General features: G+C 43.9%; 1 protein-coding gene across 4 annotated transcripts in view; it reads right to left on the bottom strand.

Moving 5' to 3' along the window:
• The window catches only part of TMEM154 (transmembrane protein 154), a 302,500-nt gene that overhangs the window by 15,664 nt on the left and 261,657 nt on the right, over window positions 1-25,179 (bottom strand). For all 4 annotated transcript variants that reach the window (XM_063920543.1, XM_063920539.1, XM_063920541.1 and 1 more), the window contains exons 4-6: window positions 23,846-23,873; window positions 6,740-6,825; window positions 4,661-4,705 (exon numbers count right to left, since the gene is read on the bottom strand). In XM_063920543.1, coding sequence (XP_063776613.1) covers window positions 4,661-4,705; window positions 6,740-6,825; window positions 23,846-23,873 — 159 coding nt within the window. The remainder of the gene's footprint in view (window positions 1-4,660; window positions 4,706-6,739; window positions 6,826-23,845; window positions 23,874-25,179) is intronic.

Below are 25,179 nucleotides of genomic sequence, written 5' to 3'. Positions count from 1 at the left end.
ACAGCAACATAGAAATCCAGCTAACCTCATAAACATCACGTCTTCCATCACCCTCCGGATCACTAAAATGTGCCTCATGGAATGCACGCTCTGTTTGTAACAAATTAACATCCATCCATGACCTCTTCATATCTAACAACTTCAATCTGCTGGCTATAACAGAAACCTGGCTCACACAATCAGACACAGCCTCCCCTGTAGCACTGTCACATGGTGGTCTCCACTTTACACACACCTCCAAGCCTGGTAACCATAAAGGAGGAGGCATTCTACCACAGGTTCCATCACTCACATTTACATCATTTGAAGTACATTCCATCAGGGTTTACTCTCTTTTCTCTCTGCGTGTTGCAGCTATCTATCGCCCACCTGGGCATCCCAAACAATTTCTGGAAGATTTTTCTGCCTGGCTCCCTCACTTCCTATCCTCTGACATCTCCACCATCATCATGGGTGATTTCAATATTGCTATTGATTGTCCAAAATCTGCTTCTCAAGCCTCCAAACCTCCTCTCTTGGCCTCTCCCAATGGACTGACTCCTCTACTCATCGGGAGGGCCACTGCCTTTATCTAGTATTCACCAGACTATGCTCCGTTTCTGAACTCACTAACACCCCTTTCCCCCTCTCAAATCACAACCTTATCACCTGCATGCTCTCCTCCGTTAATTCAAACTGTGTTGCTCAAGTCCTCCTCAAGATCTTGCTTCCTATTTCAAGGAGAAGATTGATAAGATCCGAGATGAAATGGTATGCTCCTCGGCAGCCAGTGACCTGCTAAGTTCTTTACCTGAACCCTCTGGCACTCTCTCTTCATTTGATCCCACAAATGAAGATGAAGTATCATCACTCTACTCATCCTGCTTCTCTACTACCTCTCCTCTTGATCCTTTACCCTACAAATAAGTAAAGCTCTGTCTCTGGTGCTCATCCCTACCTTAACTAACATCTGTAATCTCTCTCTCTCTCTACTGGTATTTTTCCTTCACTCTTCAAGCATGCAGTGATTACTCCCATTTAAAAAAAAAAAAAAATTCTGACCCTAACTCTCTCTCAAACTACCGCCCTATCTCTCAGCTCCCTTGTCACTCTAAGCTACTTGAGAGACTTGCCCACACTCGAACTCACACACTTTCTTAACTCACGCAATTTATTTGACCCACTTCAGTCAGGCTTCCGTGCCCAACACGCCACAGAGACAGCACTGACTAATGTGGTTAATGATTTGGTCATTACGAAGTCTAAAGGCCATTACTCACTACTTATTCTTCTAGATCTATCTGCTGCCTTTGACACTGTTGACCACTCTCTTCTCATACAAACACTACAATCCCTAGGTCTAAAAGACACAGCCCTTTCTAGGTTCATATCCTACTTATCTAATTGCTCCATTGGTGTTTGCTTTTCTGAATCTACCTCCTCTTCACTACTTCTTTCAGTTGGAGTACTGCAAGGCTCAGTCTTGGGTCCTCTGCTTTTCTCTACCTATACCTCATCTCTTGGTAAACTAATCAGTTCTGGATTTCAGTATCATCTGTACGCAGATGATACTCAAATCTACCTATCCTTCCCTGATTTGTTCCTATCTGTACTGGGCCGTGCCACTGAGTGCCTATCTGCCATTTCATCTTGGATGACATCTCGCCACCTCAAACTTAATATTTCAAAGACAGAGTTAGTTATATTTCCACCGCCCAATAGTAGGTACCAACCTGATATCTCTATCACTGTTGAAAACTCAACAATCTACCCTACCCCACAAGCTCGCTGCCTAGGTGTGATCCTTGACTCTGATCTGTCCTTTATTCCCCACAATCAATCTGTCTCAAAATCATGTTACATGCATCTAAAAAACATACCTAAAATACGACCATACCTTACACAAGACTCTGCTAAAACTCTAATCCATGCTCTCATTATCTCCCGCATTGATTATTGTAATAGTCTCCTAATTGGGATTCCCAAAACGAGACTCTCACCACTACAATCCATTCTGAATGCAGCTGCAAGGCTAATCTTCCTCGCTAGACGTTCATCATCTGCAGATCCACTCTGTCAGTCCCTCCATTGGTTACCTGTATTCTACCGTATTCAATATAAAATACTTTTACTCACACACAAGGCCATTAACCAAACTACACCAACGTACATCACTTCACTTATCTCAAAATATCTCCCAACCCGACCTCTTCGCTCTTCACAAGATCTGCGTCTCTCATCCACACTCATTACTCGCTCCCACTCACGATTGCAGGACTTTCATCAGGCTGCACCCACTCTGTGGAATGCCCTACCACCAGGGCCGGACTGGCCATCTGGCACTTCTGGCAAATGCCAGAAGGGCCGATGGCCACGTGGGCCGGTTCAGCGCTGACTGAGAAACGCTGCCGCTCAGTCCGGCGGCAGCGTGTCTCAGCTGTCAGGAGAGGAGAGCACCCGCCAGCGCAGCTGTGTCTGGCGCGGCGGCGTATAGCGGACTTCAAACCAGCCGCCGGTTCGTGAGCCAATCAGAGCTCGCGGACCGGCAGCCAATCAGAAGCCGCCGGTCCGCGAGCTCTAATTGGCTCACGAACCGGCGGCTGGTTTGAACGAAGTCCGCTATACGCCGCCGCGCCAGACAGCCGCGCTGGCGGGCGCTACCTCTCCTGACTCACCCGTCCCTCACAGCTGGAGCCCGGAGGAGGAGCAGCAGCAGCAGCAGTGCAGCAGCGGTAAGCAGCTGCAGCACTGGCTGCTGTGGGGGCAATTGTATACCTGGCACTGTGGGGGCAATTGGCTGGCACTGTGGGGCATTTGTATACCTGGCACTGTGGGGGAAATTGTTTACCTGGTACTGTGGGGGCATTTATATACCTGGCACTGTGGGGGCATTTGTATACCTGGCACTGTGGGGGCATTTGTGGATCTGGCACTGTGGGGGCATTTGGGATCTGGCACTGTGGGGGCATTTGTGGATCTGGCACTGTGGGGGCATTTGTATACCTGGCACTGTGGGGGCATTTGTGGATGTGGCACTGTGGGGGCATTTGTGGATCTGGCACTGTAGGGGCATTTGTGGATCTGGCACTGTGGGGGCATTTGTATACCTGGCACTGTGGGGCATTTGTGGATCTGGCACTGTGGGGGCATTTGTGGATCTGGCACTGTGGGGGCATTTGTATACCTGGCACTGTGGGGGCATTTGTGGATCTGGCACTGTGGGGGCATTTGTGGATCAGGCACTGTGGGGGGCATTTGTATACCTGGCACTGTGGGGCATTTGTATACCTGGCACTGTGGGGCATTTGTATACCTGGCACTGTGGGGCATTTGTATACCTGGCACTGTGGGGGCATTTGTATACCTGGCACTGTGGGGGCAATTGTGGATCTGGCACTGCACTATTGAAGGCATATAATGTAAATTTCGGCTCATACCGGGTGCTATAATGTGAATTTCGGCTCATACCGGGTGCTATAATGTAAATTTCGGCTCATACCGGGTGCTATAATGTGAATTTTTGCTCATACTGTGTGGTATAATGTGAAAGAGGCACCAGTACTAGATAGTATAAGGGGTCCTACTATTGTGGTGCATAATGCGTATAAGGGGTGTATGCTGTAGTAAACTACACTGAAGGCCACGCCCCCTTTTGAGTGGCCACGCCCCCTTTTCCAGCACGCGCTTAATTACAAACTTCACATTTCCATACCCCCACTTAAAAATTTCCACTTCAACCACTGGTTGTGTGTATTTTAATAGAGAATGATGTACGCTTGTATGTTAGAATATTAATTATATTTGTAAGAGCATAGACTAATAAGTGGGAGGAGTCAGGAATAGTAAGGGGAGGAGTCACAGAGGTGGGCCTGTGTGCTTAAAAAATGCCAGGGCCTAGTTTTAGTCCCAGTCCGGCCCTGCCTACCACATACAATAAAACTCTCCTCTAGTCTCCAAACATTCAAGGGTTCCCTGAAGACTCAGCAAGCATATCAAATTCCAGAACCACCCACATAACGTTCATAAACCTTCCTATCAAACTGCATCCACTCGGCACAGTCCACATATATCCTCACATGTCTTCTCATCCTTCCTCTCGACCCCGGTTCATCATTGCTGTATGACCATATCATACATTTCACCAAGATCCTTTGCAATCTGGTGGACAACTATGCAATAGATAACACCTTTCCTTGTGTATACATGCCTATTTACCTATAGATTGTAAGCTTGCGAGCAGGGCCTTCCTACCTCTATGACTGTTTGTTATTACCCAGTTTTGTTATATCATTGTTTTGTTATATCATTGTTGTTATTTCCAATTGTAAAGTGCAACGGAATTTGCTGCGCTATATAAGAAACTGTTAATAAATAAATAAGTAAATAAATAAATAAATAATAAAAATAGGATGTCTCTAATATTTTCCATAGATCTTCAGTGGTCATTTAGAGACATAAAGCTGAGCAATGTCAAACAGCAGTTATTAGAGTAGATAGGTTCATACATAAATATATACAGGCAAATAGAAAAAAAGATTTAGTTATATGGTATATGCCACATAGCTTTCATCCTAAAGCTTTATCTCTGGTTACTTTGATTGCAGTTCACAACTGATTTTACCAATGAAATATCCCTTCATACAGAGCCACCTTGTGGTGGCAGAGTGCAAAAGCATCTTACTTTCTGTGAAATGTTTCTCTTCATCCAGTGTAGACAACCGACTGCCTGCAAAAAACAAACAAAAAAAAACCCCCAAAGGTAAAGGAAAGGAATACAGTACAGTACTTGTATTTGATATATTAAATATATAAAGCACTTAGCGTAGTGGGCTTTAGTACAACGGTTAACTAAAGGGGGGGTACACACAGAGAGATCCGTGTTTAAAATATAAGCAATCTGACAACCAGTGTATGGTGAGTTTTGTGTGCGGGGCAGGCGGGTCGAAAGGGGCGGCCACACATGGAAACGCCAATCCCGGGGATCCTGGGCTTGACCATTTTTCCATCCCGATAACCGACATTGAAAAAATGGCCCGGGATTGGCCTCCCTACAACTAATGTATGCAAATAAAGCACCTCAATCTGCTTGTGGCCTCACGCATTTCAGGCAGTATATGTGTTGAGACACAAACAACTCACAAGAGTGCACTTTTACGCCACATATTTTACATGTACCTATAAAACACAAAATAGTGCTTCACTGTAAAGTAGTGTAAAAATGTGAGTTTATGGCCATCATAGATCATATCAATGAGGTGCGGTGAGGCGAGGCAGGTGAGGCAGAGCCTTTCCTGTCATACTAACGTATACGCCAGCGTTCTGACTATATAAAGTATATGAAAAATACAAAGCATATATATTAGAAATATCTTATTTGTATTATTCTAGTCATTTTTATAGAGAAAACTCTGGAGTAAAAGTCTATGGTAGATAAGGCAGTGCCTCCCCGGCCTACCTTTCCGCACATCTCTGATTAAAACTCATTAAATTTCCAGCAGTATATACTGCTGCACCTTTACATAATACCCACATGCACCCTTGGGATCATATATTGCGTGTAAATCTGGCTCTGGTACTAGCCAGTGCCTTCTGAGCCATTTACCTCACCGCATGTCCCGGGATCATATGTGTGTTATACTTTATATACACACATAGGGGGAGATTCAAATGTTTGAAAAGTCAGTTGGGTGTCTGTTTTTTCCTGTCTATTAGATAGGATAAAACAGACTCCCAAATGAATTTTCAAACATTTGAATCTCCCCCATAAATTGATATACACTAAAGTAAGTAAATGAGCACTTAATTTTTGTGGAACAATTATATTATTGCACTATTAAATTATTGCACTATACCGTAGTGTGTAATTATCACCACTCATGCTATTTTTTCGTTCACCACTGCAGTTAAAAAAAATACAAATAGAAGATACCGGGTGTGGTTTGTGGGTAATTTGATATTTTGATAAGAGGAAACATATATTGGTATATTTCTTCACCAAGGTTAAGTTTATGAATCATTATATGATTTAGCTACATTTCCAACAGAGTCACACCAGATAATTATTACACCCAGCAAAAAAAATATCAAACAGCAAAGCAAATGAATTGCAGCATACAGCATGTCATCCTATCGGGATCCGGTCTGAAGATCGACCGTGTCTAGGTCGACAATGTTTAGGTCGACCACTATAGGTCGACAGTCACTAGGTCGACATGGATGGAAGGTCGACAGGGTTTCTAGGTCGACATGTCTAAAGGTCGACATGAGTTTTTCAAAAAAATGTTCTTTTTTTGAATTTTTTCATACTTAACGATCCACGTGGACTACGATTGGAACGGTAAAGTGTGCCGAGCGAAGCGGTAGCGGAGCGAAGGCACCATGTCCGAAGCATGGCGAGCGAAGCGGTGCACTAATTTGGTATCCCGGTCACTCTACGAAGAAAACGACACACAAAAAAAAAATCCTCATGTCGACCTTTAGACCTGTCGACCTAGCACATGTCGACCTAGAAACCCTGTCGACCTTCCATCCATGTCGACCTAGTGACTGTCGACCTATAGTGGTCGACCTAAACATTGTCGACACCCCATCCTATCATCTGAGGAGGCAGGATTACACCCCTTGAGGAGATAAGTAATATAAAAGCATACCATAAAGAGGCAATTATATAACTTATGTTTAAATGGAAGTCAGCTTGAGTAAGCCAGATAACCAGGACATTATAGCAGCAAAGAAAAAGTGGCTGGAACGTAATACATACTTCCTTTCCTCATATAGCTCATCCATTTGTCAAGATCATCCATCTCGATTTCCATTACTGATGGGGTGTCCTCTTCAAATATAGGACTGACAAAAAAAGAAGTAAAGATACATTCTCAATAATGCATAGCAGTGACCACAGGTCTATAGAACATGCAGTGAAAATGTCACGTCTCCAGGAGCTGATAATCAGAATATATATAAGAAGCTCTGCAAACACTGTACATTGCAGATAGTTCAACTAATTGGAAGAAGCCCTCCCTATTTGTTTCACGGTAATCAAACTGGCAATATTTTGGGAATAAATGTCAGGAAAATTAGGGTCAGGTGAATCTCATAGCGCAATCCAATAAAACATGTTTTCGTTTATGTTAAAGGCAAATTAAAAGTAAACCATGAAATCGTAATAAAACTAGAGATGTGCAGCGGGCATTTTTCAGGTTTTGTCTTTTGGTTTTGGATTCGGTTCTGCGGTTGTGTTTTGGATTCGGACGCGTTTTGGCAAAACCTCCCTTAAGAATTTTGGTCAGATTCTGGTGTGTTTTGGATTCGGGTGTTTTTTTTTCAAAAAACCCTCAAAAACAGCTTAAATCATAGAATTTGGGGGTAATTTTGATCCTATAGTATTATTAACCCCAATAACCATAATTTCCACTCATTTCCAGTCTAATCTGAACACCTCACAATATTATTTTTAGTCCTAAAATTTGCACCGAGGTCGCTGGATGACTAAGCTAAGCGACCCAAGTGGGCGGCACAAACACCTGGCCAATCTAGGAGTGGCACTGCAGTGTCAGACAGGATGGCACTTAAAAAAATAGTCCCCAAACAGCACATGATGTAAAGATAAATAAATATAAAAAGAGGTGCAAGATGGAATTGTCCTTGGGCCCTCCCACCTACCATTATGTTGTATAAACAGGACATGCACACTTTAACAAACCCATTATTTCAGCGACAGGGTCTGCCACACGACTGTGGCTGAAATGACTGGTTGGTTTGGGCCCTCACCAAAAAAGAAGCAATCAATCTCTCCTTGCACAAACTGGCTCTACAGAGGCAGAATGTCTAACTCCTCCTCATCGTCCGATTCCTCACCCCTTTCACTGTGTACATCCTCCTCCTCACAGAGTATTAATTCATCCCCACTGGAATCCACCATCACAGGTCCCTGTGTACTTTCTGGAGGCAATTGCTGGTAAATGTCTCCACGGAGGAATTGATTATAATTCATTTTGATGAACATCATCTTCTCCACATTTTCTGCAAGTAACCTCCTACGCTAATCGCTGACAAGGTTTCCGGCTGCACTAAACACTCTTTCGGAGTACACACTGGAGGGGGGTTAATTTAGGTAAGATAAAGCCAGTTTGTGCAAGGGCCTCCAAATTGCCTTTTTCCTGCCAGTATACGTACGGACTGTCTGACATGCCTACTTGGATGCTGTCACTCATATAATCCTCCACCATTCTTTCAATGGTGACAGAATCATATGCAGTGACAGTAGACGACATGTCAGTAATCGTTGGCAGGTCCTTCAGTCCGGACCAGATGTCAGCTATCGCTCCTGACTGCCCTGCATCACCGCCAGTGTGTGGTTTTGGCAATTTTATCCTTTTCCCGGCAGCTCCAGTAGCGTGAGAAAATGAGGGAGGAGCTGTTGGAGGGTCACGTTCCGCTTGACTTGACAATTGTCTCACCAGCAGGTCTTTGAACATCTGCAGACTTGTGTCTGCCGGAAAGAGAGATACAACGTAGGCTTTAAACCTAGGATCGAGCACGGTGGCCAAAATGTAGTGCTCTGATTTCAACAGATTTACCACCCGTGAATCCTGGTTAAGCGAATGAAGGGCTCCATCCACAAGTCCCACATGCCTAGTGGAATCGCTCCATTTTAGCTCCTCCTTCAATCTCTCCAGCTGCTTCTGCAAAAGCCTGATGAGGGGAATGACCTGACTCAGGCTGGCAGTGTCTGAACTGACTTCACATGTGGCAAGTTCAAAGGTTTGCAGAACCTTGCACAACGTAGGCAGATGTATAGGCTTGAATGGCCTTTTGCTGCTCCTCCATCCTCTGAAGCATATAGAGGGTTGAATTCCACCTCGTTACCACCTCTTGCTTCAGCTGATGGCAGGGCATGTTCAGGAGTGTTTGCTGGTGCTCCAGTCTTCGGCACGTGGTGGCTGAATGCCGAAAGTGGACCTCAATTCCTCGGGCCACCGACAGCATCTCTTGCGCCCCCCTGACGTTTTAAAAAAAATTCTGCACCACCAAATTCATTGTATGTGCAAAACATGGGATGTGCTGGAATTTGCCCACATGTAATGCACGCACAATATTGGTGGCGTTGTCCGATGTCACAAATCCCCAGGAGAGTCCAATTGGGGTAAGCCAATCTGTGATGATGTTCCTCAGTTTCCGTAAGAGGTTGTCAGCTGTGTGCCTCTTATGGAAAGCGGTGATACAAAGTGTAGCCTGCCTAGGAACGAGTTGGCGTTTGTGAGATGCTGCTACTGGTGCCGCCGCTGCTGTTCTTGCTGTGGGAGGCAATACATCTACCCAGTGGGCTGTCACAGTCATATAGTCCTTAGTCTGCCCTGCTCCACTTGTCCACATGTCCGTGGTTAAGTGACTCTTTTTCTGACGTCTGTGTACATTTTCGGTATCGCCTGCCTAGAGAAGTGGAACCTAGATGGTATTTGGTACCGGGGACACACTACCTCAAGCAATTCTCTAAGTCCCTGTGAACTCGGATACCGGACGCACGTCTAACACCAACATAGTTGTCAAGAGTTATCCGCTTTGCAACAGGATGACTGCTGTGATATTTCATCTTCCTCGCAAAGGACTGTTGGACAGTCAATTGCTTACTGGAAGTAGTACAAGTGGTCTTCCGACTTCTCCTCTGAGATGACGATCAACTCCCAGCAGCAACAACAGCAGCGCCAGCAGCAGTAGGCGTTACACTCAAGGATCCATCGGAGGAATCCCAGTTAGGAGAGGACTCGTCAGACTTGCCATGGCCTGCAGGACTATTGGCGTTCCTGTCTAAGGAGGAAATTGACACTGAGGGAGTTGGTGGTGTGGTTTGCAGGAGCTTGGGTACAAGAGGAAGAAGGGATTTAGTTGTCAGTGGACTGCTTCCGCTGTCACCCAAAGTTTTTGAACTTGTCAATGACTTCTGATGAATGCGCTCCAGGTGACGTATAAGGGAGGATGTTCCTAGGTGGTTAACGTCCTTACCCCTACTTATTAAAGCTTGACAAAGGCAACACACGGCTTGACACCAGTTGTCCGCATTTCTGTTGAAATCCACACCGAAGAGGTGATTTTAATTTTTATTTTGACCAGGCATGTCAATGGCCTTTGTCGAAGTCAAAAATATTTTTGTCACACGCATCACGTACAAACACCACACAGATGGCCTCCATGCGTGTACTTGTTCTGCCGTACGTGCACATGCCCGCAAGTTGCGTATAATCGCTCACGCGGTAGTGCGTATTAGCGTGTGGTATGAGTAATTACGGTAGCATATGTATTTGCATGGAAAAGCCACAAAGACACATTTGATATTTAATCCACATAGTGCACGATTTACACAAAGCCCACATGCACCACACCAGCGAGTTACACTTGCTTAAAAGGTACAACAACAAAGGGATTCACCTTTAAAGGATATGAGGGAAAAGAATTAGGTTAGGAGGTGGTGTTTGGTATCTCCAGCTGTACAGTATTTTAAGAGCAATATTCCGGTAGCAGTTTGCAGAAGATAGCACGCTCCTGCGCATAGATATGCGCAGGGACAGAATATTAATATTAACTGTATTCACTGTACTCTTGATATTCGGCGGGAACCCAGTGGAGACCATCTGCAAGTGCACCTGGACCAGGCATCACCCACCTATTCAAACCAACCTATGACCCCCTCCTGTACTGTAAATGACCATCCCTGTGAGCTATGGGTGAAGAGATTACAGTTTCTATTGTATCATGATTTGGACAAATGTATAAAAGCCACGCTGCCTGGCCGGTCATTCACATTCTCTGAAGGTCATCTATCTTGATTGACTGTGGACCGGGACCGGGTGGCGCTGGCGAAACAAACGTATGTATCATAGATTGTAGCCTGTATCTCTTATGTAATTGTGTTATTGTTGTAAGCCCATGTTTAGTAAATAACTGTTGGTGGGTTGGATCCCAACATTTTTAAATACAATTGGTGTCGTGTCCCTTTCCTGCTAAAGGTTTAAAGTGTATTTCAGCCACACGTGTAGCTGCATTGTGCTTACAGAGTGTCAGTGTGTGTGTACACAAAGTGTGTACTTAGTATGTCTGTTGCAGTGTGTGTACGCAAAGTGCGTACATGGTACGGGCCTGTGTACGCTAAGTGGGTAAAAAGTACGTAGGTTAAGGATTACATCCAGCAGCCGCATCGGCTTGAGTTTTAGTGTAAAAGGTATTGCTTTTTCGTCCTGTAAGTTAACCAGCTTTAACACCTTATTCATCCTACAGGCAACAAGTGTCTCCCCGGGTGCCTGACATAAACAAACCACCTCTCCATCAGTCTCCTCCTTGTTAATTTCCTCCTCAGCACCAGCAACACCTATATCCTCATCCTGGTGTACTTCAACAGTGACATCTTCAATTTGACTATCAGGAACTGGACTGTGGGTGCTCCTTCCAGCACTTGCAGGGGGCGTGCAAATGGTGGAAGGAGCCACCTCTTCCCATCCAGTGTTGGGAAGGTCAGGCATTGCAACCGACACAATTAGACTCTCCTTGGGGATTTGTGATTTAGAAGAACGCACAGTTCTTTGCTGTGCTTTTGCCAGCTTAACTCTTTTCATTTTTCTAACGGGAGGATGAATGCTTCCATCCTCATGTGAAGCTGACCCACTAGTCATGGGGAACATAGAAGAGGGCCTTAGCTGTTCCTTGTCACTCCGTGTCGTAAATGGCATATTGGCAAGTTTACGCTTCTCCTCAGACGCTTTTAATTTAATTTTTGGGTCATTTTACTGAACTTTTGTTTTTTTGGATTTTACATGCTCTCTACTATGACATTGGGCATCGGCCTTGGCAGACGACGTTGATGGCATTTCATTGTCTCTACCATGACTAGTGGCAGCAGCTTCAGCACTAGGTGGAAGTGGATCTTGATCTTTCCCTATTTTACCCTCCACATTTTTGTTCTCCATTTTTTAATGTGTGGAATTATATGCCAGTAATATATCTGGAATTAGACGGCAGTAATGTCTGGAATTAGATACCACTAGATAGATACCAGATACCACCGTGACTGGAATGATGATGACCTATGCACAGTGACAGGACACTACCACAGCACCCTACAGCAGCAAGATGCAGCGCAAGACACTGGACTTTTAGTCACCACAATGCAGCACAAGACAATGAGTAGTGCTGACACGGAGCAGCAAGATACAGCAATGGACTACTGCACTGTACTACTATATACTGGTTACCACAATGCAGCACTGATACTGAGCACAGATATTGAGCACTGATGAGGATACTAGAACTGACACGGAGCAGCAAGATACAGCAATGGACTATTGTACTGTAGTATACTGTTCACCACAATGCAGCACTGATACTGAGCACAGATATTGAGCTGATATTTAGCTGATATTGGGCTATTCAGGCAGAGAACGTAGACTACTGTACTGTACTACTATATACTGGTCACCACAATGCAGCACCGATACTGAGCACAGATATTGAGCACAGATGAGGATACTAGAACTGACACGGAGCAGCAAGATACAGCAATGGACTACTGTACTGTACTACTATATACTGGTCACCACAATGCAGCACTGATACTGAGCACAGATATTGAGCACTGATGAGGATACTAGAACTGACACGGAGCAGCAAGATACAGCAATGGACTACTGTACTGTACTACTATATACTGGTCACCACAATGCAGCACTGATACTGAGCACAGATATTGACCACTGATGAGGATACTAGAACTGACACGGAGCAGCAAGATACAGCAATGGACTACTGTAATGTAGTACTATATACTGGTCACCACAATGCAGCACTAATACTGAGCACAGATATTGAGCACTGATGAGGATACTAGAACTGACAAGGAGCAGCAAGATACAGCAATGGACTAATGTACTGTAGTACTATATACTGGTCACCACAATGCAGCACTAATACTGAGCACAGATATTGAGCACTGATGAGGATACTAGAGCTGACACGGAGCAGCAAGATACAGAAATGGACTATTGTACTGTAGTATACTGGTCACCACAATGCAGCACTGATACTGAGCACAGATATTGAGCTGATATTTAGCTGATATTGGGCTATTCAGGCAGAGAACGTAGCCACGTCCTCTCCACTCAATCTACGAGTGAAAATGGCGACGATGCGCGCCTCTTTATATGGAATACGAATCTCGCGAGAATCCGACAGCGGGATGATGACGTTTTGCCTCGTTCGGGTTTTGCGAGTAAGGCGGGAAGAACCGAGGCTGCCTCGGACCCGTATAAACCATGTGAAGTTCGGGGAGATTCGGATCTCGACGAACCGAACCTGCTCATCTCTAAATACAAGCTTTTGTTCTCTACTACAGGCAACCTAAACAATAGCATTATGGCAGCACTAATGAATAATAAAATAAGCAAGAATGTGTTTACTTATCATGATTACAGTGCACAAATTATATTATGCAATTGCTAATGGAGACAACCACAACACTACGAGGGTGATTATTCTAATGAAAGAGATTGCACCAGGCACATTTACAAAATGTAGTAATCACCAGTCACGCATCAAACTTTCTCATTAGGCACATGAGGCTCGTGCCTAGGGACAGCACTTGTATGCTTGTGTAGGTACTGTCAGCCTAAAAAAGTACCAGTAACTGCAAAATATTTCCACTGTACTGTACCATACACCCCCTTGAATGGAGTGTAAAATGGTAAGACATGCACATACTGACCGTGTAAGCTGTCCTACTTAGTAAATATGTACATAATTAAAATGTCATAGTTAGCGGCTATTTTATTATTATGTTAATAAATTGGCCATCATCAAATGAGGGCTTATAATCAATCAATAAAAATAAAAACATTAGGCAGGCGGGGTGCAGTCGTTACTGTTGTGTCTAGGGGCGCCCTCACCCCTAGATCCGCCCCTGGTCCCACCACTGCAATCTGACTGGACCAATGCAGGAGCAGATTTTGGGGTACTTGAATACATCGGACAGAGATACTACATGACAAGGATATCCTAATGCTCTATATCTATACATATGTCAGTCACGGGGTATAAGATGACCATACCAATCTCAAGTATTGACTGAGATACTGGGTAATTTGCCTAATAACATCTTGCATTAGCCTAATGTTACAAAAGAAACCCCAAAATTAGCCTAATGTTTCATAATACTCCAACAACATATTGTTAAATGTGATGAAAATATGAATTGTATGCTGTCATCTCTTCGCTGCATTAAGAGGCACATTTTTACTTAAGAAAATGATCTAGACTTCCGGTGGGCGGGGCATCCAGCATGGCCGCATTTTAACTGAGCTCCTGGCAGTGGCTCCTATATCAGCATCCATCCAGCTCAACCTTGCTGAAAAATAAGAACCTTTTGTTATATTGCAGAGATCTCTCTGCAAGGATCATTTTGAGACCACTACTGTCTGGCAGCACTTCTTTTACACCGAAGTCCGCCCACCGTTACTGATGGCCCTCGTGGCAGCTTGAGATGCAACGGACAGAAAAACCCTGAAGCTGCCGCAGTTATCCTGCACATACTACCCCCTTGGCCCTATTATACCCTGCCTGTGTTTTAACATACCTTCTGCCTCCCAGGTTGTGATGGCTGTGGTATGGGGAAAGCGGTTACTGGCGGCGCGGTGAGCACCCCTACGGCTCTTACTCGCCCCCTACCTACGCCCAGCATTGCAGGGACGGAGGACGCGACTTGGACCCAGAGACGCGGCGGCCAGGACTGGCGTCGTGAGTGCACTGCAGTGCGCGACCCCGAGGAGGTGTTGGACGTGACCGGTGGTGGAGAAGCTGCTCCGGGATCGTGGTGGCCGCGGCCAGTGGTGACCCGCAGTGACTGCGCCGTGGAGGGAGTACAGGGAGCTCTGCCCCGGGAGTGATCGCAGCCGGACTGCTGCACGTCGGGAGCGATCGTGGCTACTCCTCTCCTCTATCCCTCACATTGGAGCTTCTAGCCTGGCTGCTGCCGTGCTTTCATTACTGAGGGAGATCCTGGATGCTGTTCTATCTCGGCTCCTGTGCCCTCATTGGCCCACAGCGATACCCCAGGAAGTTTTCTGAACTTGGCTGATTGAGGTTGGGACAGTCGGATCTCCTTTACCAACGCTCCAGGTACTAACACTGTTTGCCTCCCCCACCACTTTTTACTAACAATCTCCCCTTTTCCTCTCTTTCACTACCCCATACTTGGTACCTTCCCCCCTCTTGTGTAATCCTTTCCCCCCCTTGCAGTATACTCCTCCCCCCCCCCCCCCCCCCCCGATTGAAGTTACCCTTGCTTACTCCCATCTTTCTCTTCCTCTATTATATACTTACCATATGCACCGAAAGTGTGTTTGGGTGCCTTTTATAAATATATGGGACAGATTGGCCCCTTCTTTGGACTTTTACAGAGCCCCATTCATCCGTCATGCTAAAATAGGGGTGTATCAACACTCCTTATAGACTGTATTGCTGCCCCTTGCTGCAATCCCCCACCTACTCCTGTTAGGGTGGCTGCCGTACCAGTAGGCACCGCGTAGCACCGGCTGGTGCAACACCGGGACGCCCTGCTATCAGAAGAGGATCCTGTATATCAAGTGATCGATTACCGATTTCAAACCTTATTTATTGTTTCTGGATGTTCGAGTTTATCCCGCTCAATATGCAATGTTAATGTACTTATTTTTAGGCTCCTAAATCTAGGTCCAGGTAACCTAAATTCACAATTTCCTTACACTTTGAAGTGTTGTTAGTGGTCTCACTGATTATATTAGAGCTGAAACTGATGGAGCAGTGCCATCTAGTGGCTCTCTAGTTGAAGATTCACAGAGTGGCTATATATTTATTCCACATTTCTCTAATTGTTTTAACTACGTCTACCGCTCTGTTGATTTCCATTGAAGGCCATTTGTGACGTTTGTTATTTTTCTCACACTAAGGATTGTATATGATATTTTACATTTTTTTTCTCGCTGAAGATTCTCTGTGACGTTTGTTATTTTTCTCACACTAGGGATTCTATGTGATATTTTTCACTTTTTCTCGCTGAGGATTATATGTGACGTTTGATATTTTTACCCCGATACTTCTATTCTATATTGCTTGGCACTTCAAATTGTTCTATAGCACATGCTTCTGTGGTGTATAGCACATACTCCCAGGTGTTCTTATTTGAAATTTCTGTGGTTATAGGCTATTACTGAGCTGCTTTACGTCGCTCTGAGGCTTTTCCACACCTCTAGATGTAATATCACTGTGTATATGGCTGCAGCTTTCTTTATCTCCTAGTGTGGGTGCTGACCACTTGAAATATGTCTTAAAGAATTTGGTTTAATTTCACACTGCCGCCCGAGCCTCAGGTGTATCTAATTCTTTTTAACACTGCTGCCTGTAACTGTTGGATCAGTTGTCTCAGGAGGCACTGATTGCTCTATGCTACATTCCCTAGGGTATGGACAGTAGCGGATCTTGCCACGGGCAAACAGGACTTTTGCCCGCGGCGCCGCCTTCCGGAGGGCGCCGGCGCTATCCGGAGGGCGCCGCACCATGGCAAGATCCGCTGCTGCTGTGCCCCCCCTGCCCGGTCTGTCCCGCTGCCCCCCGCTGTGAAGGGAACTAGACGCGTAGCATCTAGTTTCCCTTCGTGGAGAGGACCTTTACTGTGCGGTGAGCGATGACATCATCGTGCACCGCACAGCAAAGGTCCTCTCCACGAAGGGAACTCCTTCGTGGAGAGGACCTTTGCTGTGCGGTGCGCGATGACATCATCGCGCACCGCACATCATTTCAGCAGCGCTCATACTGTACAGGGGGCGTACCTGACCACGCCCCCTGTATGAAGCCACGCCCCCATTGCCTGCCCGGGGCGCTGCAAATGCTCGAACCGGCCCTGGGTATGGACAAATACCTCGACAAAAACATGCCTCCAAAACAATCAAACACCTCCTATAAAGCGGGGTAGGGAAAGGACGCTCCCCCTAAGTCGGGTCCATCCTCCCCAACTGGTCCTGAGGTGGAATCATCTAGTTTATCTAGTGATAAAACCTCCCCCTTGACAGCTAAAGAAATTTCAGATTTTCTTATGCCCTTGCTCGACAAACGTTTTGATGATCTACAAGCCCGCTTAGATGCGGGATTGGCTCACATAGACTCACATGCGACGCGTATCTCCACGTTAGAAACAAGAATGTGTGATACTGAGTACCTGGTCCAGTCTTTTCAGGAGGAGGTATCAATTCAGGGTAAATATATACAACTGCAGGACAAAGTAGAGGACCTAGAAAATAGATCCTGTAGGAACAACCTTAGGTTTATTGGTATACCAGAGTCCATGACAGGCCCAGCCCTTTCCTCCTATCTCAGCACATACCTCCCCACCTCATTGGGAATCATAGATGACATTAAGGTCCCATACATCGAAAGAGCTCATAGGTTGGGAGTGGTGCGGGACGGAACACAGAAGCGTTCCCGACCAGTCATTGCCCGCTATCTAGATTATTGGGCTAAGGAACAAATTCTGTCTGCGTACCGTAAAACCAGGGAATTGTTAGTCAAAGGCCACAAAATCTTGATATTTCAGGATTTCTCAGTAGCCGTGGCTCAGAAAAGAAAATAATTTTCTGACGTTTGTTCCTACTTGTATAATAAAAATATCCGATTTGCCCTGCTATACCCAGCTAAATTGCGGGTCTTAGAGAATGGAAATCAGGTATTCTATACAGACCCGGAGATAGCGAGATCACACTTTCTGACACACAGATCTCCATCGAGATTGCCCATTAGCTAGGGTATCGGTCATAGGGCCGCCATGGGTTAAGCAGTCCACGTACCCTCGCCTCGGGCGGATATGTGTTAATCTACCTTATATTTATTATTCCTTTTATTTTTGTTATTATTCTCTTTAAATATAGCATCCCTTCTTAATATTTCTGTAGTTATTTTTGTTAGTGTTCAGTGTGTGCACCATTAGACCTAGTTGGTGCCCACCATGGTTATGGTTGTTAGGAAAACTTTAGAAGATGGAGTTATGAGTCCTTATGGTTTACTATTAACATTTCAAACAATACAATTGTGCACTGTATTTTATGTCACGTTGGTGTTCATGCTGTTAAACTCTGAGATGGAGACCTTGGGTTAGGGGGGGAGCCGCCATTGTGTACTTGAATTTACTGATTATCTGTCAGACATTTCACTGCCCCATGGGGGTTGGGTTGCCATGCCATCTGTAGTTAATTCCTCATCTAAGGTATTGCCCCCGAAACCTATACAATTTATTTCTTGGAATGTTGGAGGTCTTAACTCCCCAGCCAAACGACGCCGTGTGGCCACGCACCTCAAACGTTCCAACCCAGATGTGATTTTTTTTACAGGAAACTCATTGGCTGATAGGCAAAGAAAATATATTAAAGGCTCTCTGGCTTGGCTCCTGTATCTCTGCTCCTTTTCGCACGAAAGCCAGAGGGGTAGCCATACTTTTTCGAAAAAATCTTCCTGTTACTGTTTTGGCAGAAGTTATTGATCCTGAAGGCAGATACATAATATTGGAAATAGAGCTTTTTCACTCTAAATTAACCCTTGTCAACCTGTATGCCCTGAACGTTAACACGCACGTATTTATTCAGGACCTCAGTCACATTCTCCAAGGTAGAACTAACTATTCCTTGATAATGGGTGGGGATTATAACATGGTAGACAATCCCACAGTTGACAGATCACCAATTATACCGAGAACTACTGACCCTAAAGTAAACACTTGTTGGCATTTCGAGACTCATTAGACCTTTCTGATCCATGGAGATTGCTACATCCTACCGACAAAACACATACCCATCTGTCACTGGCCCACGGGACATTGTCTCATATTGACAAGTTCCTAATTGCCGATGACTTGATTTCCCAAGTCGCTGGGGTGGATATACTCAATATCTTGCTTTCTGATCATGCCCCTGTCACGTTAGCTTTAACCCATCCTCATATGCATTCAACAGACCATATTTGCGATTCCCGCAATACCTGGCTGACTCAGGAGACTTTAAGTTATATCTTACATATCATTGGACTAACTATGTTGATGAAAATATAGATTATTGGGATAGACCCGACATTTTCTGGAATACCTCTAAGGCAGTGATGAGGGGTCATATCATTAGCTCTGTCACCAGGAAAAAAAGGGAATCCAAAATGGAATATACTGCACTAAAAGCAGCAATGTCTATGGCTTTCCGAACCTATACTTCCACACCCATGGATGCCGCTCTCACTGAGTACAAACAAGCCAGACGCCTGCTCGAAACTTACTTATTGACCCAGGCGAAACAGTCTTTAGATTTTACCAAGAATAAATTCTATAGATGGGGTAATAAGGCTGGTAGGTTGCTGGTAGTCATTTCCCGACCTCCTAAAAAACGACATACCATAACTGCTATACACCACCCCGTCCCAGGTCGTATTATTACCTTGTGGGTAATATAACGGCGGAGGAAATTAACAATGCCATTTCTAACTTGCCCCATGGTAAATCTCCAGGTCCTGACGGCCTGTTGGGAGACTATTATCGCATATTACAAGCCCATATTGTTCCTGGTTTATTAGAGTTATTTCGAGCTATACACGAAAGAAGTTCTCCATCCCCACTGTTTAATGAAGCGTTTATTACTCTTATCCCTTAACCCGGTAGGGACACCAATTTTCTCTCTTCTTACAGACCGATCAGTCTATTAAATGTCGACTATAAATTATTGGCTAAAATAATGGTGTTACGGCTCCAATCCATCCTCCCAGATATCCTCACCACAACACAAATGGGTTTTGTGACTGGCAGGCATGCGGTTAAGGCAATCCGCATGGCAGTGGCAGCATCCCAATCTCCATGTACAGACTCGAATATGCTTCTTAGCCTCGACGCCAATAAGGCTTTTGACATGGTTTTGTGGCCACATTTGTTTACTGTGTTGGAAAAAAGAGGCTTGACACATACTTTATTAACTATATTCGTTATATTTAAAACCATCTGCTTCTCTTTTGATAAACGGGATCAGGGGTCAACGGTTCTTTTTAGAAAGGGGCACCCATCAAGGATGCCCTTTATCACCGCTACTATTTAAGCTAGATTAAATCCACTGCTTCGGACACTACAGGATTGGCCAGCCTTTCGGGGTATAAAAGTGGTTGGGCAGGAAATTAAACTATCAGCCTTTGCCGATGATATCCTTCATTATATATCTGACCCCGAGCATTCCCTTACTCTGATCTTAGAAAAAAATCCAATTATTTGGCCACATTTCGGGTTTTAGTATTAACATGGACAAATCTAAAGCGTTATTGTTGTATGGTAATGTGACATGTCCGCATTGGACCTCACACTTCCCACTACACTGGGTATCGACATACATCTCATATTTGGGAATTATGGTGCCACGGTATATGTCTGAACTATGCAAACTCAATGTGAGCAAGGCCATAGGTACTCTAACTGACGATATTAAGGGATGGGAACGTCTTCCGCTGTCATATTTGGGCAGGGCTAACCTGCTTAAAATGGTAGCTATACCACGCATATTATACCCACTGCAGACGCTCCCTGTACTGCTGACTAAACAGGACGCACAAATTATTAATAAACTTATCAAATCCTTTATATGGAAGGGGGGCAGTGCACGTATTGCTTTGCGTAAACTTGTCCAGCCTAAATCCAATGGAGGAATCAATTTCCCCGATGTGGTAGTTTATAACCAGGCCGCACTTTTGAGACACTTGAGAGATTCGCTACAAAACAGCTCTGTATACACGAATACCTATCTGGAACAACATTTTCTAACAAACATAGACTTAATGTGTTTTCTCCACCAGCATGATCAGGAAATTCCGGATCATGTTAAGTCAAACCCACTTTTGTGGTCCACCAGGAGAATATGGCACACATTGCACCACAACGCGAAATTGAATCAATATCATTCTTTACATCTGCCCCTAATTAAAAACCCAGAATTCTTGGACGGCATGGCTGCTCACCCCTTTACAGTGTGGAGGGAGGCTGGAATAACATCGATTCGATCATTGGTATCGGTGGAAGACCACCGTTTGCTCACTTTCTCGGAGGTTTCAACGAGACATGTTGTGGTTGCCTCGTCTCCCCTTCCGTTTCGACAAACACAATTTTATGTTAGACATGTTCTTACACATTTTGCAGAAGGGGATTGGACTAACTCCCTAGACAGCCTCTTATTGCACCCCGTACCAAGTCATAAAGCCATATCTATACACTATACTTTTTTAAGGACATTATGAGATCATGCTACTATAGCAGGCGGCATGTCCAAATGGTTGACTCACTTTCCTGGTCTGACTATACCTGTGATGGAAAAAGCCTTATCTTATTCCCGAAAGGTCCTGTCAGCGAGTATGTATACCGAATTATTTCTTAATATATAATCATAACACTTATTTATCCCCGCTAAGGCGTTTTCATATGGGAACGTCGGAAACACACTCCTGCCCAAAATGCCACCAGAGTGAGGTGGATACCTATCATTGTTTGGGCATGTCCTATTGTGCAATATTTCTGGCACCTTATTAGAAGATATGCAGAAGCTAAACTAATAATTTATGTACCATTTACCCCAGAATGGGCAATTTTGGGTATAATTGATCCCACTCTCCGAATGCCATCAGGATGCAAAAAACTATTGATAGCCCTCAGTGCAGCGGGGGAAAAAGACAATACTACAGGGGTGGATAGACAGCACGCCTCCACAGATACCTTTATTTTTGAATAAACTGCACCACATATTCAGGATGGACTGGGTGGAAGCCATTGTGGATAGAGGTAAACAGGTGGATCGTTTCTTCAATCTCTGGGAATCTTATATTTCCACTCTACCCCTCACCACGTGGCTGCAAATTCATAATAGTCTAAAGAATACCACATGGTACCTAACTAGATTAGCAGCACAAGACCAATCTGTATCTTTGGTCTGAGGACAGACAACTATGGCGGCTCCCCTCAGGGTTATCTGTATCATTCAAAGTAACATGAGTGACCCAAATGAATGACTATACACCATGTATAATTCTTTATTATGATATATATGTGAATTTACTGTGAAATGCACAATTGTGACTTCTCTTCATTGTAAATCTTATTGTTTTTACATTATCTTGCTATGTATAATCGATAATGTCTCAATAAAAAATTGTTTTGAAAAAAAATAAAAAAATGATCTGGCCGCTAAACACAATCCCAAAATCCATTAATTCCACAAAACTTCATTGAACATCTAAAACTTGATAGACTCCTTAACCCCCTCTTAAGGTGCCCATACACTTGTTAAGGACTGCTGGGGAGCTACCGGGGAGTTCAAGGGAAATCATTTAACGAGATCAAGTCGTTTACAAGTCATCTCGTGCATGGGCACCTTAAGATCTGCCTCTGATCTGTGCCTCATTGTCTCTCTGACAACCACCTCTTATTTCCGATTTACAAGACTTCAACTGTGTCACTATCCACCTATGACACTTGTCCTCATACCAGATCAAACTCTCTTCCAGCCTTCAAATCTTAATTTTCCTATAGTCTACCTTTGCCTGATACATACTACGGATGTTAGTACATCTTTACTACTGTCTCGATCTCCACCCACAATCATATAGCCTGCTCTTGTGTTAGCACCGCCATTTTCCCATTAGAATATAAGATCTTACAACCCAAACCTTTTGTTTGTCTTTTTTAAATATCTGTACTTAGATTTTATACTTTGTTTGCCCTTGTATTACCTGTTATTATTGTTATATGCTGGTGCGATATAAATTGATAATAATAATAAATAGTACTTAAATGCTGGACTTTTCACAGGCATATCTTTATGTGATACTGGGACACATAGCACAGCACACTATTGGTACAAAACCATTGAGTGCTACTACTGATTTTGATTCTTTGAGTATCACATGCCGATTTTTTATCAAATTTGTTGTGATCTGACCTCAAACTTACAATCCTTGAAGCAGGAGTTTGCAAAAGAAATATTTGTACATCTGCTCTTATGTGGACCACCACTGGATGTTAGTTGTGGTTGAAATGTTTTATGGACAGTTATATCAATACAGTATCAGATGATCTTTTATAAATTTTAATAAATTTTGCGTATTGGAACATATTGTTTGTTTTCCCAAACAAGATTTTATTTGACATTAGGTCCTTCTGTCACAAAAATAGGGGTGTTATAACAACCCCAAGGCGCCAATTACACTAATACTACATATTTGTTTTTTGGTTCCTCATAACAGGGAACCTAGTATAATAAGGCAGCAGACCCTAATTATAGAATGTGATCTCTACCCTATTACTTTATTTTCCATCAGTGCAGAAAGAGGGTTTTTTTGTTGTATATCTTTATGTCTGTGTAACCCTCAAAGCAGTTGTAAGTATAATAAAAAAAAGCCGTGGTAAATCTCCAGAAACCATGATGCTAATGATGTCGTAACTGTATTGTGTTACCACTCATGTATCATTAACGGCAGATTATTAAATCTACGCAGTTTTCCTATTAAAAATGTAATTTCTGCTTTGCAAGAGAGGAATACTTCTTTGTCAGGTCTCTGTAATAAGCACTGGGCTAAGTAGGAGAGGAATGGGAAATGTTACAGCAACGAAAGGCTGGAGGGAGAGGCAGGGAGATTATATTGAATGAATATGTGCACTGTAACCTGACACAAATCCTCTGGGGTAAAGGAACAATTCCTGTTCTGTCATGTGGAATACAAAAGGCTGGAGGACACAATGATAGAGTGCATAACGTTAGTATACATATTAACTTACAGCCTTATATACAAATTAAGTTACCTTTTAATATCCTCACTTGTTGGCATATCTGAAAAAAAAATACATATTTTTGTTATTTATAGAATTAATAAAGGAAAGTCTTAAGATGTTGTGAAAATCTGAATTGGGCCACAGTGTTCTAAACCAGAACCTTTCCAGACCATCCATAGATGGTACTCCACTTACTCTTACCAGGCCTGTTGGCTTTGTATTGTTATTATAAGTACATCAAACCTAAGTAAGTAATTGATTTGCTGGCGTACAGGATCCCGGCGGTCAGAATACCAATGCCGGCATCCCGATAATTGAAATCCAGACAGGTGGGAGGTAAGTCTGTTCCTACCTGTCCCCAACCCCTAACCTTCCCTGTTCTTACCCAAGATGCTGCCAAAACTCTTAGCCACTGAGCCTCCTGCTTTACTGCAACCTTTTGTTCCCCTTCATTCCCCTCACTCATCTATCCCAGCTTCAATCCATCTTAAATACTGCATTGAGCGATCTTCGTCTATTGCCCCTCCACTTCTGCTGCAACACTTTAAAAATCCCTATATTGGTTCCTCGTGTCCTTCAATAATATCCAATTCAAATTATTCACTATTCTCAACAAATCCCTCCACAACTTTCCGCCTCTTAGATCTAGCTCGACTTTTGCTTTGTATTTGATAACGACTGCACATCAGAAAGCAGAGAAATTGCAGTTCTGACTCTAGGCCTAAAAAACGTAGGAGTCTGACGGATCGCTGCACGGATGCAAATGGCAAGTTTTTGCATACGAATTTATGCATCTTTGGCTGGATCTGTTTTTCAGTAAGCTTGGGCATTTCGGGACAGCAACTAAGCAATGACTTGTGAGAGTGTCATGGGTGTATACGTAATGCTCCAGGTTATTCTGAGTTAGCTGCATGCACTGGCGATTCCTTATTAATGAATTCCATTGAGAGCTAAAAAGAGTTTAGATGCAGGTTTCAAGTTTCTGTCTAAATATACCATGCATAAAACAAAAACTTTATCAAAGGTTTACGGGAAGACCGTAATGTCACTGGATCATCTATTATAGAATACATATTGAGTATAAGCAACCCTTCTGTTTAATGCTGGACAGAGCCGTAACTAGATTTTTTGGTGCCAGAGAGAGAACTGCCACCCCCCCCCCACCCCCCCTCCAATTTTTTTTAATAGGAACATAAGGCGCATGCCTTGTGGGGAAGGAGCATGACAAGATTGATTCCACACACATTTATAGACCACTGCAAGAAAATGGATTTGGACACAAATTTTCTTTATACCACATTCATGCACTTAACTTGAGAGCTCATTGTTTCTCAGTAACAATACCATTTATTAAATAACACATT

Source organism: Pseudophryne corroboree, chromosome 1 (genome assembly GCF_028390025.1).
Source record: "Pseudophryne corroboree isolate aPseCor3 chromosome 1, aPseCor3.hap2, whole genome shotgun sequence".
NCBI classification, from domain to species: Eukaryota; Metazoa; Chordata; class Amphibia; order Anura; family Myobatrachidae; genus Pseudophryne; species Pseudophryne corroboree.
Note: the sequence above shows the minus strand (reverse complement) of the source record. Positions and strands in the feature narration are given on the sequence as shown.